Genomic DNA, 16265 nt, shown 5'->3' with positions numbered 1-16265 from the left:
TCACCCCACATCGCATGCAACAAATCTATCCTACACAGTCCCCGGAGTGCTGGCGCTGTGGGGGTGTTCCGGGAGATTTTTTTCACGTTTTTTGGACCTGTCCAAAACTTTCAGCCTATTGGTCCCGTGTTTTTTCCGTGTCTTCTGCCCTTGTGCAGATGGGCCTGGAGCCCCCCCCCCCCCCCCGGCTTGGCCTCCTGGGACTGTTGGATGACCTGGTGCCCAGGGTGGCAGACCGCACCCTCTTGGGCCTCCTACTATTCTATGCCCGAAAGACCATTGCTTTACATTGGCGTAGGCAGACTCCCCCCACGCTCCAGCACTGGAGAGATCTTGTGGATGGGGTTATCCCTCTGTACCGGGACACATATGCTCATAGGGGCTGCCCCAAAAAACATGACCGCGTCTGGCTGCGGTGGCTGGAGGGCTCCTCAGCCGCCCTGCTGGCATGCTCGGAGTGAGTTTGGACCCTCGGGCCTGCCACCCCGCTCTCCAAAGGTTTGCTGCCTCCGTGTGAGGGTGTGTCTCTTCCCTCTTTTTCTTCTGATATGCTAGTTGTGAACGCTGTATACTTCTGCAATAGTAATGTGAGTGGCAGTGTTGTGTTTATTTTTTCAGTGCCATGTAATTGACTGAATGCACCAATGTTGATTTTGTTTTTTGTATTGTGTTGTTGGTTTTCTCTGTTTTATGCCAATAAAAAGATTTGCAAAAAAAAAAACATGAGAGGTGGGAACAGCGAAAAAGAAACTCGCAAGGCTCACTATAGCCAACCAGGTAAACAGGAGCTCAACCAAAACAACTGGAGCTCACCTGAAAGAAACAATACACCCTCACAGAGGACCAGGTCCTCTAAAAAGCAGCCTGCAAAACCTTGTGGCCAAAGGAAGCATCTGCAGATGCCAACACATCCACTTCATAGAACCTTGTGAAAGTGTGCACCAACGACCAGGTGGCTGCCCTGCAAACCTGCGTCACTGACACCTGATGGCGGAAGGCCCAGGAGGCATTGAGCGCCCAAATAGAGTGCGCCTTAAAAGGGAAAGGAGGAACCTGACCCCTGATGGAATAGGCCTAAATCACCGTCTGTCTGATCCATCTGGAAATGGTCGCAGAGAAAGTGGACAACCCTTTCCGAGGCCCATCTGTGAGCACAAACAGTGAGTCTCACTTCCTAAAAGACTCCGTAGCTGCCAGGTACACCCTAACTGCCCGGACCATATCCAAGGCACGCAAAGCAATTTCCTTCGGATGTTTTGGCCTGGGAAACAGGGAAGGCAACACAATGTCTTCATTCAAATGAAAATCAGAGACAACCTGAGGAAGGAACAACGTACAGGGGCGAAAAACACCTTATCTCTGTGAACCATCAATTAAGGTGAACGACATAATATCGCCGCCAATTACGACACCCTGCACACAGAGGTGATAGCCACCAAAAAGGCCACCTTCTGGGACAGCGTAAGGAGGGAATCTCCCGAAGACTCTCAAAAGAAGGCTTCTGGAGAACTGAGAGCACCAAATTGAGGTCCCAAGGCAGCAACAGAGACCGCACTGGAGGGGTCAAGTGCCTATCTCCCTGAAGAAAGGTACGCACCAGGGAGTATGTGGCCAAGGGCCGTTGAAAGACCACTAAGGCCAAAACCTGACCCTTGATAGTACTCAAGGCCAGTTTCTTCTCAACGCCACTCCCCCGATGGAAGGCAAGATCCGAGCCACCAAAAACAAGCGAGGATGAACCCCAAGAGACTCACACCACGCAATGTACGTCTTCCACGTACAATGGTAGATCTTCCTAGAGGTATATTTCCTAGCTTTTAACAGCATTGGAATCATTGACTCAGACAAACCACTATCCATCAGCTCCTGGTGTTCAACAGCCAAGCCATCAAAGCAAGTGACTGTAAAGCAGGAGGAAAGATTGGTCCTTGGGACAGCAGATCCTCCCTGAGAGGAAGCTTCCAAGAACCAGCCGCAACAGATCAGCGTACCAAGCCCGGCGAGGCCAGCCCGGGGCCACTAAGATGACCAGAATTCCTTCTGCCTCGATCCTCCATAGAAGTCTTTGCAGAAGCTTGAGAGGAGGGAAGGCGTAAATCAGACAATATTGACCCCACGAGGCCACCACCTCCTCTGTGGCGTCCGCCAGAGGATCCCCGTGACCGAGTCACAAACCTCTGCACCTTTCTGTTGAGCTGGGGCGCCAAAAGATCCACCTTGGAGATGCCCCGCCAGAGACACAACTGATAAAAAAACCTTCGGATGAAGGGACCACTCCCCTTGGACGAACGCCTGCCGACTGAGGTAATCAGCCTGCCAGTTTTCCACCCCGGGAATGTGCACAGTGGAGAGAACTGGAACAAACTGTTCTGCCCATGTTAGAATACTTCCTGTGGCCCCCTGGTAATTGACATAAGCCACGGCCGTGGCATTGTCCCATTGAATGCACACAGGATATCCCTGAAGACGATCCGTCCAATGTTCCAGGCACAGTCTGATCGCTTGGAGTTCCAAGACAATGATCAGTAGTCTGGATTCTTCCAGTGTCCAGATACCCTGAGCAGAATGTTTGCCTAGGACGCCTCCCCAGCCGGACAGGCCAGTACAAGGGGAGGAAAGATTTTCCAAGACAAAGCATCGGAGAATGAAGCCACCATAGCAGGGACTCTTTCGTTCTCTGGCTCAGCTGGATCGGATTGTCCAGAGACTGTGGATTCTTGTCCCATGTGGCCAATATCTCCCCTGCAGGGACCTTGTATGCTGTGCAAGCAACTCAAAAGTATACACCATCAGGCCCAGCACCCAAATGCAAGTCCGAAGGGGTGACCATCTGCTGGATAGTAGGAAACGAATTGCAGCCTGCAATTTCTGGAGTTTGTCCAGAGGAAGGAGTACTCTGGCTAAGGACGAGTCCAGAGTCAGACCCAGATAGTCCAGCTTTGTGGACAGAACCAGAGCAGACTTCTGAAAATTCAAAATCCAGTCAAACTCCCTCAAAGTTCGTATGGTGATTTCCCAGTTTTTCACCAGAACAGAAGGAGGTCGTCCAAGTAGCCTAGTATCGCGATCCCCCATTGGCGTAACAATGCTAACACCAGGGCCAACACTTTCGTAAAGACCCGAGGAGCAGAGGCGAGACCAAAGGGTAATGCCACAAATTGATAACGCTCCTCTCCCACGGCAAAGCGGAGGAAGCGCTGGTGACCGATACATATTGGAATGTGAAGGTAAGCGTCCTTGATGCCGATGGAGGCAAGAAAATCCCCCTGATGCAGGGATGCCACCACCGTGCGAATGGATTCCATTCTGAACTTCTGCACCCGCACAAAGCAGTTCAGCGCCTTGAGGTCCAGAATTGGACGCACCTTGCCTTCCTTCCTGGAAACTGTAAACAGGAGTAAAAACCCTGAAAACGTTCCTAAGTCGGAACCGCGACAATCACCCCTTGAAAAGAGGGGAAAAGAGTGAAACTCGATCTTGTAGCTAGACCAAATCGCTTTGCGGACCCACTTTTCTTGTACCAGGGAAGTCTATGGGTCCGGAAACCAGCAAAGATGTCCCCCCACCCCCAGTACGGGTGAGGACGCAACTTCATGCTGAAGGAGCCTTGTTCGCGGGTCTGGAGAAGCCCACTCTCGGCTTGCCAGACCAGGTTTGTTTTGAGCCTCCAGAGGAGGCCCTGAAAGGCTTCGAGCCCTTATCAGTCGACACCCTGAGGGACGAAAAAACTTCCTATGAGCCGAGAAGGAGGGCCCACGTCTACGACAAGGTTCCTTACTCTTAGTAGCCTGCAGAAGAAAGGTACTCTTCCCCACTGTCAGACCATTAAAGATGTCATCCAGGGTAGCTCCAAACCTGCAATCTCGTTGCAAAGGGTAGATCAGTCAAGGCCTTTTTAGAAGTTTGGTCTGCAGACCAGTATTTGAGCCAAAAAACACACCAAAGGACCACTGCCAAAACGGAGAGCCAAGCCACTAGGGGAGCCATATCCAAAGAGGCATCACAAATAAACTGCTACCCCTGGACCAGCTTGTCCGCCAGCTTAGCAAAGGCGGGGGGAGCTGTTCTCCCTCCAGGTCACGGCGTAAAAGCTTAGCCCACTCGGTCAGAGTTTGCCCTCAGGGCAATGGTGAATACCGGCCTCAATGCCGAACCAGCCAGAATGTACAAATTGCGGGTCACAGCCTCCGCCTTCCTGTCAGCCAGATCCTTAAAGGCTGGGGACTCTTCAACCAGAATCATGGTTGCCTTGTTCAATCTGGAAACTGGAGGGTCCACCACCGGTGGAACAGTCCACTTCTTAAGGGACTCCTCATTGAGGTAACGCATAGAAAATCGCTTCGGGACCCCAAGGGGAAGCTTTGGTCATCCCCACCCTTTAGCGACAATTTTGTAAAAATACACTGGGAAAAGAAACACCTTTGCTGCTCTGGATGGCTTGTGAGTGCCAAAGGGAACCTGCGCCTCTGTCACAGCTGCATCCCCATCTTAAAGGTCTCACACACAGATACAATCAGTGCTTCCACCAGCGCCTTTTTGTGCATGGTTGCAGATGTGGAGGAATCATCCTCATTATCAGAGGATTCCGCCTTCTTTGGGGGATTCAGGATCTGATGAGACAGATGAGGCAGGGGAAGGCGGGGGGTGCTTTTTGCTAGCCCATCACCCAAAAGCCACTTCAATCCGGGACACAAATGACTCCAGGACCGCCATCAGTGCATCGATCAATGATTGGGACCTGGAGGGCCCCGCAGCCTCAGAGAGGGGATCAGGTGGGGAGATGTGCTTTAAAGACTCCATGAGTCACCAGGCAATGTTCTGCTGGGTAACATTGGCTTCTACCATTTTTGTAGATGTTACTTTGACCCATACTACCTACCTAAACATTCTTGCTGACCAAGTACACCCCTTCATGGAAATGGTATTCCCTGATGGCATATTCCTGCCTGAGGAAGGGTGTTAAACATTGTAGCCTGAAACTGTTGTGGATAGAACTTTATTGCAATTTTTGGATATTTGTAATTTTGTATATTTTTTAATAAATTTTAAGTGCAGCAACCCCGGACTTTACTTCCTTTATATATGGCCATTTGGATGGTCTGATTGCAATGCACTGGAAGATTTCCAAAAGTGCTTTTTACCTCACCTGTTGATATATATATATATATTTTTTTTTTTTAAATGATAACATAACAGTGTACACGCTGAAGATCAGTCCATATAACAATGAAAAACCCTGGAAGGGGTCTAACCCATGGAGGCACATAGACCTTTCTGCTACATTCACTTGTAATCACAGAATCCCCTGGAATTAAAGGGGAATGTTAAAGGGTAACTCCACTTTGAAGGGGAAAAAAAGCAAACTAAAATGTAGCATATACAATTGTGACTCAAGTCAAATTGTAATTGACTATTATTAAAAATGACCTGTTCTGTAAAATGCAATGCGATATGGCTACCTGGAGACATTCTGTACATAGATGGTGTACAGAACACCCCCTAAAAATGTAATTTCCTGCTTGTGTGATTGGCTCACTGATTTTCCCAGAAGTCTGCATGCATCAGAATTTGGCATCCCCTGCAACAAAAATGTTATTTTTGGTGAGATACTTTCAATAGGAAAGCACGTTTAAGGGTTTGCAGACCTTACCAATTTCCTCAGTAGAGCCCTGCAGGTGCAGCAGCTGATTCATAATTATGAAAACACTCCCATTAGATTCACTTAGCACATGGACACAAACAAACAGCTATTCCTACAGAATAACAAAAGGTAGGAATCTGCAACAAAGTTTGTTAAAATCCCTGCAACGTACAGAGCTCACCCAGAGGGGAAGGTCTTTTTCTCAAAAAAAGTGGAGTTACTCTTTATAACACACAGGGGACGAAGGGTTGATACTCACTTGTACTGTAGCTTAAGCTTGTCTAGGCAAACCATTGAGATCTGAGCCCTGCTTTACGCACTGGGAGCTGACAGAAAAAAATTGGCAGCACCCCCATTAAAAGGAGGAAGTTTCAAACCATTAATTTTATATATAATATATAGTACACATAGATATATCTATATAGATATAAATAGATACATTATATTAAAAAAGTGATGCAACTGAGATCTATGTTTAAATTAAATCCAAATTACATAAATTCTCGGTGTCTGGAAATTGTTCATAGTACTGACCATAGCCCACCGAGCCTCAACTAAAATGAGGTCCCTGATAGTACCAGCAGCTATTTGATTTCTCTTAATTTCTACTTTAATTAAATGGAGAAAGCATAAAGACCACCTGTGTTTTGATCAAGTGTAAAAAAGAAAAAACTTCACTTTAATATCCCTCTCCCTTCATCATATACTCACCTTTTTATTGTGCTCTGTTCAGCTGCCGGGAGTGAGGTGGAAAACCTTGTACTTCCGGGTATGGGGATCATGTGACTCACTCCCCTTTCCCATACATGGCAGCGTTGGTTGCAACTTGTTTCTCAGACTCCCAGCACAGTCTTGGAAGGGAGAGAGTTCTTGGCTGTTTATGACCATTACAACGGAACTTCACTCTCTCAATCAACATTGACTAGTTTTAATCTCTATGTTGCTGATGTAGCACCCTACAAAGGTAGGTGCTAGGTAAAGTATAGTGGGCCTTGTCTGCTTAACAGCAGGGCCATGATTTTCAGCTGGGCTGTCATGTCTCCCAGGTGTGGCTGTTGAGACTGGGGGGTCTCCCCACTGTACTTAATGAGAGGGTTCTCATTGGGCAATGGAGGAAACACAGCCAATGGTTCACCCAGGCCTGTATCTACCCCAGCAGGGCAGATTCTGCCACACAGCATTCTGGGAGTGGGTATAAGTTTGAGGGGAGCACATGATGCAGCGTCTTTGGCTGGAAGCAGAGTTCTGGGAGGGAGAGTATGGCTGTCTCTCCTCCTGTCAGAGGAATCAGGTGTCCCAGGCGGCTTGTCAGAGGGGACAGAGGGCTGAGCTAAGCTGCAGAGAGGATCCGGTGTGCCGAGGACCAGCGGAGCTGAGAGGGGTAGAGTTTCAGGAAAGCATTCCCAGTTCGTGAGCACTGCAAACTGCCCCTGGGGGTCTGTCAAGTGAGAGGGGACCACTCCGGAGAAGTTAAGAGGGATCCGGGAGCTAGCTAGCCGGTGCAGGAAGCAAGTGTAAAGGGGGTGCCAGTGTTGACCCTGAAGTGTAACAGGGGTGCCAGAGTTTGGGCCCTGAAGTGTACAAGTGCGTGCCAGTGTGTGGACCCTGAAGAGTAAAGGGGGTGCCAGTGTGTGGACCCTGAAGAGTAAAGGGGGTGCCAGTGTGTGGACCCTGAAGTGTTCAGTGTACAGTGTTGAGAGTTGCAGCAGCAGAAGCAGTTTACAGAAGCTACCTCAGTCAGGGAGGACTGGAGGGAGCAGTGTTCAGGACTTTTGAGCTACCCAGAGTGTCAGAAGTCAGTTCTCAGTACAGTCCAGGACTTTTAAGCTAACCAGAGTGTCAGAAGTCAAGTTTCAAATACAGTACAGCAAGTCAGTGTTTTTGAAGCACCAGCAAGCGTTGGTCGGCCCCCAGCCAACGTCAAGACAGCGCTGAAAGGCATTTCCTTCAAGTGTCCCATTTTGTACCTAGTTGAGCCAGAGGAGTATCCCACTCATTCCCTTCTCCCATCCCCAATATAAAATAAACAAAACAAACCAAAGATGCCGGACTGGTCTTTGACTCCAATCACTTGTGTATTCAGCTTAAATAGGCTGAAGGCATTGCCGGTGACCACGGCAGACCCACGTCAGGCCCAATGCCTGGAAAATCTGCTACACAACCATTAGTAAATAGATAGGAAAGAATATCATGTTTAATTGTTTTACCTTTTTTGTTTTTACATTTCTACAGTTACTTCCTGGCTTCTGGCCTAGGCCAAAATGTCATAGATTCCAGAAGTCTTCAGAAGGGGAGGGCGGTTCTCAGCTAAGCACGTCCTCCTGCCTGCACATCTAAGCTAAGGGCAGATGAGATCCAGGAAGTAAATGCTACATGAATCATCTGCCCTTACTCAAGCTGGCAACAGCCACAAATGCTGGGGGAGGGGTGCTTTTTTTAAGTGATTTCTGAGCAAAATAAAACATGGAGACATGGATAGATGTGTGTGTTTGCTTAGAGAAGACTCAACTAGGGCTGTGGTGCATCCAATTGACAAATCCAGTTTTTGGTGCTCAGATGCAGTGTCAATGCATTTAAAGTCCAAATGTCTGCTGAGAAATTTTAAGTGGAGGATGTTGCTGGATTCTGGATTTTTGTTGCAAGCGCACTCACCCATTTACGTGAACCTGAATTTTCTATCTTATAGGGGACATCTAAACATGGTAATTATGCCTAAGCGGTATCCTTAAGAATCTACCATCTTTCTTGAATTCATCCATAATAATAGGGGTTCACACCTCGACATAATTAAAACTAGGCAATCCTGTTCTGTAGCCTCATGATATCATTTAGGATACTGTTACCTCTGACTTCTAATTTCAGGAAATTTGGGGTGGCATTTGGTGATGTCTCTACTGTGTTGCTCACTGTTCTCCCTGCTGGAGAGGAAACTGTACCCGAGGATGTAAAATGCAAGGATCTCCCTGCTTTACCCATTCTGTGGATCTGTGCTTCCTTTGCTTCTTGACTATTCAGATTTCCAGTCATCAGGGGCGAGCTCTGACTTAAGGATGCTAAACCCTGCCTCTACAAAGATGGCTGACTCCACACAGATGCACACTGCAGAAAAAGGCACTACAAGTCTGTTGGGGGGGGGGGGAATCAATTGAGTCCAAAAGGAAGCTGCATTCCTCACACTACTTGACCTCTGAAGGATATCAATCCATTGGCATGATATTTTTTTTTGTGAAGATACCATCACAGAAGCCATAAGAAACAGACAAGTTAGGGCCTGGCAAAGTCTCTTCCTCAAGGACCACTAGGTCATCTTGAGGAAGGGATCCTGTAAGGCCTCAAAAGATTATTTTCTTATTATTATGTGATCTGTCTTCACAATGAATGTGTAAAACACATTAATTTGAAGAGTCGGTGACTTTGTATCTTCAACCAGCCATAGCAGAATTAATTCTCAGTTGGTTCAGCAGAGACTAGCCGAGATTCAATCCATCTATGGGCAGGCTGATTGTACCAAGTCAATTAATGCTAGCAGCAATCACTGCATTCCTGGGTGAACGGAATAGCTCCAATATTGTGACTGACTGTGTTTATGGGGGAATCAAGTAATTTTCTGTCCTTCAACCAAGGAAAATTACATAATCTATGCCCTGCTTTAGTATTGATAAAAGGCTACAGGGAGCCTACAGGCAATATTGGAGTCCTTTCCTTCTGCTTGCCTTTTTTAAACACAGATTTTACAGTACATGTTCTCTTTAAGATATATACATGTCTCAAACACAAGAATCATTCAGCAAAACTGAAGAGATGGCCCATGACTACATATTAGGGATCGACCGATTATCGGTTTGGCCGATAATCGGCGGCCGATATTCACTTTTTGAAAGTATCGGTATCAGCCACAAACTTGGCCGGTATGACCGATATTTTCTTAGGGTAGGGCTACCTCCGGAGGGGAAGGGTGGATGGGGATTAGACCAGTGCCCCCATCAATGCATAATGACCAGTGCATGGGAAAAGAGCAGGGTTCTTCTGCTTACCCGACGCAGGCGCACTCATACGAAGTCCCGCCTCCTGGACCGGCTCCTACCTATGATAGACAGCACACTGGTGACGTCCATCATAGGAGCCGGTCCAGGAGGTGGGACTTCGTATGAGAGCGCCCGCGCCAGGTAAGCAGTAGAACCCTGCTCTTTGTGTAATCAGGCAGCGCTCTAATTCCCATGCACTGGTCATTATGCATTGATGGGGGCACTGGTCACTCTGCATTGATGGGGGCACTGGTCACTCTGCATGGATGGGGGCACTGGTCACTCTGCATGGATGGGGGCACTGGTCACTCTGCATGGATGGGCGCACTGGTCACTCTGCATGGATGGGCGCACTGGTCACTCTGCATGGATGGGCGCACTGGTCAATCTGCATGGATGGGCGCACTTGTCACTCTGCATGGATGGGCGCACTGGTCACTCTGCATGGATGGGCGCACTGGTCACTCTGCATGGATGGGCGCACTGGTCACTCTGCATGGATGGGGGCACTGGTAACTCTGCATGGATGGGGGCACTGGTCACTCTGCATGGATGGGGGCACTGGTCACTCTGCATGGATGGGGGCACTGGTCACTCTGCATGGATGGGGGCACTGGTCACTCTGCATGGATGGGGGCACTGGTCACTCTGCATGGATGGGGGCACTGGTCACTCTGCATGGATGGGGGCACTGGTCACTCTGCATAGATGGGGGCACTGGTCACTCTGCATAGATGGGGGCACTGGTCACTCTGCATAGATGGGGGCACTGGTCACTCTGCATAGATGGGGGCACTGGTCACTCTGCATGGATGGGGGCACTGGTCACTCTGCATGGATGGGGGCACTGGTCACTCTGCATGGATGGGGGCACTGGTCACTCTGCATGGATGGGGGCACTGGTCACTCTGCATTGGATGTGTGTGATTGAATGTGCAGAATATCGGCCCATATCAGCCTATACCGATATGTTGTAACCAAAATATCGGTATCGGCCCTGGAAAAACCACATCGGTCTATCCCTACTACATATGTGTTACACTTGTACAGTTTGTTATAGATTTTTATCTTTTATCATCCAATAAGTTTTTTTACATAATTCTGTATAACTTCATTAATCTGTATTTTGTACTATTGTACTGGTGTTTTCCTCATCATTCTCCTCCTCTAATGTAACATAAAGGTATGAGCCATGCACCAATGCATCCAATCACTATACACTTACAGTTGTGATACAGACAGGAATAGGGCAGACACGTTCCCCATCAGGTCACTTACCAAAAGAATACCTGTAATAGACAAAGCAAATCATTTTATTAGACAGAAAATTCCATTCCATGTGTGAAGAAACAACTATAAGTGTTGTCAGTAACGCCCAATCACATTCAACAGTCCACACACTAAGACTCTGACTGGTTTCTGTTGCCTCCACTGTCCGTTTTCTAGGGACTAATAAATACTTCAAACATCTGCAAGGGCATAAAATGACAAAGCAGATAATAGGACAGATATGGATCTGCATGCAGTTTCCATTCAGGTCTATAGAGCTTACAAATCGCAGCGCACTGCACTAAACTCACACAGGACCCTTTTTACAATCACATTGGGTTCTCACTGCATATACAGTATGTGAATGACCTCCATAGAAACTAATGTTATTCCATACATTCTGGAATGCATCAGAAATCGCATCAGTATGAACCAGAGCCTTCTCAACTCTGTTCAAAAATAAAAAGTTTTATCTGGACATATAGGAAACCCTCACCTAAAAACTAAAAATATTGAAGTTGAACTCCAGAGAAATGTCAAAACTACCCTTGCAGCAGGACTACAGTCCTAGCACCCCCACCCCCCACCAGACTGCAAGGGTTAAATACTCTATTTTGTACAGGGGGAACATTAAAAAGCAGCTATACTTACCTTATCCCATGCTCCCCAGCAGCCAGCCCTCTTCGAACCTCTGACTTGTGGACAAGCTCTTGGAGTCCTTACTTACAATGCAGGGCCACTGGTCCAGCATTGTACATGATTATGTCAGAGTGCTACCAGCAAACAGAGCAGCGAAGAGAAGTGGCTTTTTGGGATCGGTTGCACATATAAAACTTCTATCCAAATACTCCCCCAGACAAAAAAAAAAAAACATTTAACCCTTGCAGTGTGGAGAATTGGGGAGCGGCCCACTACAAGGGCAGTTTTAAAATTGTAGTGGGTCAGCTTTTTAAAAAAGAAATAAACATCCTATGTTACTTAAAAGTATATTTTATATTTTAGCACTTAATGCCCACTTTGTTCCCACCTTCAATGCTGCAGCTAACCTTTTTAACGCTCTTCTGGTCTATAATGTGGATCGCCATGAGGCTCCATTCACACCTATGCAGTTTGCTTCTAAACGTTTCTGCAGTGCTTTTTGCTGTGCTGAGAACGTCAGACATAGACTGACGAAACGGCGTTGGGTGTTGTTTGAGATACGTCATTTCCGGTCAGCTGGAACGCAGGTTGAGCGCAAACCAGCTATCCTATAAAATACATGCTGATCCCCGTCTTCTTTTTTAAATAAATGGTTTGATATACTGCACCATGAGAGTGTTTCTTCCTCTCCTTCTCTATATGGCAACACTGGAGCTTTGAATACGTTACTGGTATACATATTAAATGGATGACAGCAGCGGTTTGAATTAATTCCTGTGACCTCATGTAAGACATCTTGGATTTTCCCATATGCGCAATTTTACTCCCTGTAATAGGGGTCAATTAAGTCTGGTGAGTGTATAGTGTGTCTGCATGCTGGTGGAGAGGAACCTTTTCTATACTCACTGAGGACGCTTTTCACGTGTGGGATCATACATGGACTTCACAATTTGTATGTATTTTTTTATAATTTAAATGAAGATGTATTTATTTATATATTTGTCTATTCACTATGGTGATATGTATTTTATAATGTAATGAGCATGGATTCTTTGTTTCTTTTCACCTATGAATAGTGCTTCTCCACCATCACACCAGAGAACACCGACTTGCCGTGACCACCTAGATTAGGTGAGTCATTACATGTTGCATTGCCACAGGGGATTTCACCTTCCAGGACCACACTTAGGCCAGGACCCTCTCTAGTTCCCTCACTATTATGCCTCCATGCATGTGTGAAGTATCCACTGGAAAGATAAGGAAAACGCCTATAGTGTAAAACCTTTTACTTTTATTAAAACCACTAATATAATACATAAACATACCCACTCACAAGGATTAGTGCTTTATCCTGCACAAATGTATTACTCATATAGTATTTTTAAGGGATGAAGACTCCCCATCCTGCCTGTGTGAGCAGTTTCCTTATTCAGACCGGACTTCCGGGTGTAGGTACTTTACTTCCAGGAGTCCTGTGTGGGATGACGTCACTTCCTGCTCTTCCCAACGCTTTTCATCGTCCTGATTTTTTTAAGAGGAGTGGCAGGAAGTTTTCACTCTGCTTTCTCTTATAGACCGCAATTAACCCAGGGCTCGACAAGCCCCAGGCGCCAGGTCACATCAGCGACTAGAATTAGCGGCCTGGCACCTGGGTTACACTGCCGCAGGTGTCTTGTCGCCAGACATCCCAAGTCACCTGCGAGGTGCAGGAGTCTCCTGCATGCGGGCTGCGGCTCCCTGACACCCAGCAAGTGCCGTGCCCGCATGCAGGAGACTCTTGCACCTCGCAGGAGACTTGAGATGTCTGGCGACAAGACACCTGCACCAGTGTAACCCAGGTGCTAGGCTGCTAATTCTAGTCACCGATGCGACCTGGCGCCTGGGGTTTGTCGAGCCCTGGGTTAATTGCTGTCTGTAAGAGAAAGAGGAGTGAAAGCTTCCTGCCACGCCTTCTAAATAAATCAGGACGATGAAACGCGTTGGGCAGAGCAGGAAGTGATGTCATCCCGCACAAGACTCCCAGATGTAACGTACCTACATCCGGAAGTCAGGTCTGAATAAGGAAACTACTCACACAGGGGGGCTTGGGAGTTTTCATCCCTTAAAAATACTATGTGAATAATACCTTTGTGCAGGATAAAGCATGTCTGGTGACAAAACGGTGTCTGTCAGCCGTGACAGAACGGAGCCAATGCTTCCTGTATAGTTCCGGCTCTGTCCTGTCACAGGCAGAGTGATATAAAATGCACTCCGCCTGTGAGAGGAGAGACACAGAAAGCATCGGCACTGCATGCTACCTCCTCACACTCTCCGCCAACATTTCCAGCTAGCAGTGCCCACAGCAGTACCAGTCAGCAGTACCCACCAGCAGTACCAGCCAGCAGTACCAGCCAGCAGTACCAGCCAGCAGTACCCGCCAGCAGTACCCACAGCAGTTCCAGCCAGCAGTACTCACAGCAGTGTCTGCCAGCAGTACCCACAGCAGTACCAGCCAGCAGTAACCACCAGCAGTACCACCAGCAGTAACCACCAGCAGTACCAGCCAGCAGTAACCACCAGCAGTAGGTCACATGTGCTAGGGGTGAAACTAGCCCTCAAGCACATAATTGTAAATATCCCAGCATGTTCAGTGTTTCTGACTCCTAACACCATGACCACTTCAAATCACTGAAGTGGTCATGGTGGTTGGTGTGTTCCTTTAATATCTCTCAGAAGAAGTAAAAAAACTACACACGGGTCGAATGCTGGGCAACATCAGCCGTTTAATTAAAAACTGGCCGCAACTGTGCCCATGTGTATAGCAACCGGTCTGACAGAAGCCGGCCAGTTGGCATGCGCGGAAAAAACTGGCTCCTAACGTTTTTTAGCTGGCTCCTAGATTTTGAGCAAATTTGTCAAGCCCTGAATTAACCCATTCTTTTTTGATATCAGAAAAGGTTTTAATAAAAACAAAAAGGTACAGTATTAGAGTGTTAGTAAGCACACAAAACAAGAAATACAGCTCTCTATCATACAGTCATATACACAATCAAAATGTTCAGACAATGGTTAATAAAGTATATAAATACCGCAAATATAAAGAATCCACCAAAACATATAGAAAAAAAGAAAATAAACATAAACATCAGCCCGAGGGGCCCTGCAGGAGTCACATCTGATCCAGCTCCAGAGGACTAAGTCCAGGGGTATCCAGCCAAAGAGCCCAAAGCTTCTCAAATTTGCCTGGGCAACCTCTATTTTGATATATGTATTTTTACTAAGCGCAGGGAGTCCCCAAGAGATCGAATCCATTCCTGTAGAGCAGGGGTGTCAAACCCAATTTCATCGAGGGCCGCACCAGCATTATGGTTGCCCTCAAAGGGCCGGCTGTAGCTGTAAGACTAGATGTCCAGAGCACCCCACTCCCCCTCACTATCAGAAGTGAAAAGTCCCCCACCTTCCCTTACACCACAATGTACCCTCTTTACCTTGTGCTTCTTCCTGGAAGAAGCTGGGAAAAAGAAAATGCAGGGTCTGGAGGAGGACCAGGGGAGGGGCTGGAGTTTGCTGAGACCAGGGGAGGCAGAGATGAGGTGGTGCTGCGGCTAAACAGAGAGGTACAGAATCTGTATGAGGAGTTCTGTGCTCCTGTCTGCTGCCAACTGCTGAGACAAGGTAGGGACAGAGATGAAGGGGTAGCTGCAGGAGAGGTGCAAGGGCCACATGAAATGGCCTGGAGGGCCACATTCGGCCCGCGGGCCTTGTGTTTGACACCCGTGCTGTAGAGAGAGAGATACTGCCGATTTCCAATGAATCAAAAGCAGTTTATGTACCACAAACAGGGTTCTGGAGATAGCCTCCTGGGTAAATTCTCTAGGTTCTGCATCCCCCAAAAAATTCAGCAAGCAACACTTAGTGTCTAAGGGTATGGTAGCCTGGAATACTGAGTTAATGGTATCAACCAACCCCTTCCAATAGAGATAAACTTTGGGACAACGCCAAACTAAGTGTATAAGATCACCATGATTGCGCTGACATTTAGGGCAACATGGATCTGGCTGGACACCCATTCTATTCAATATTCCAATCGAACACTTTCCTGGATAAGGCTTCAGAAGTAGCGGGTGCTACAGCAAGAACCAGCTGGAACTGGAGACATCACTGATCAAATGCACATATTCACCAGCAGACCACAGATCGCCAATTACGTCCAAATCTTTGCAACGTTTCGGAGCCGCACAGGACCCCTTCGTCAAGCACGTGACATCCGCAGGTCCTGACCAGCTGTGAAACATTGCGCTATGTCTTCTGTGATGTGATTATTCTGAAAGATTTGGATGTGATTGACGATCCGTGGTGTTACAGAGAATAAGTGCATTTGACCCATTCTATGCAGACTCAGTGAAGTATAAAGTACTCTGAGTAGGATATATAATTGCGACAATATTTGAGATAAGTTTAGAGAGCAAGTAGTAACCACCTAAAGGGCTTCTTCCCATTGATAATTAACCCTTTCAGTCCTTTTACCCACCTGTGTATAGGAGGAGCAGGGTGAGTGTTTCCTGCCACGCCTCCTAAAAACATCAGGATGACGAAACAGGATTTTTATGTGTTATATTAGGGGTTTTAATAAAAGTAAATGCTTTTACACTAGAGGTTTTCATTGACGATTACTTCATACATGCAAGGAGGCATAATGGTGAGAGAAATGG

General features: G+C 47.2%; 1 protein-coding gene across 1 annotated transcript in view; it reads right to left on the bottom strand.

Moving 5' to 3' along the window:
* Nucleotides 1–16265, bottom strand: part of LMF1 (lipase maturation factor 1) — a 641107-nt gene that overhangs the window by 532623 nt on the left and 92219 nt on the right. The window contains exon 3 of the mRNA XM_082261255.1: nucleotides 10945–10955. Within this exon, the coding sequence (XP_082117381.1) occupies nucleotides 10945–10955 (11 nt within the window). The remainder of the gene's footprint in view (nucleotides 1–10944; nucleotides 10956–16265) is intronic.

Source organism: Pelophylax lessonae, assembly GCF_965119305.1.
Source record: "Pelophylax lessonae genome assembly, chromosome: 6".
NCBI classification, from domain to species: Eukaryota; Metazoa; Chordata; class Amphibia; order Anura; family Ranidae; genus Pelophylax; species Pelophylax lessonae.
This window is presented reverse-complemented; position numbering and strand designations above follow the sequence as displayed.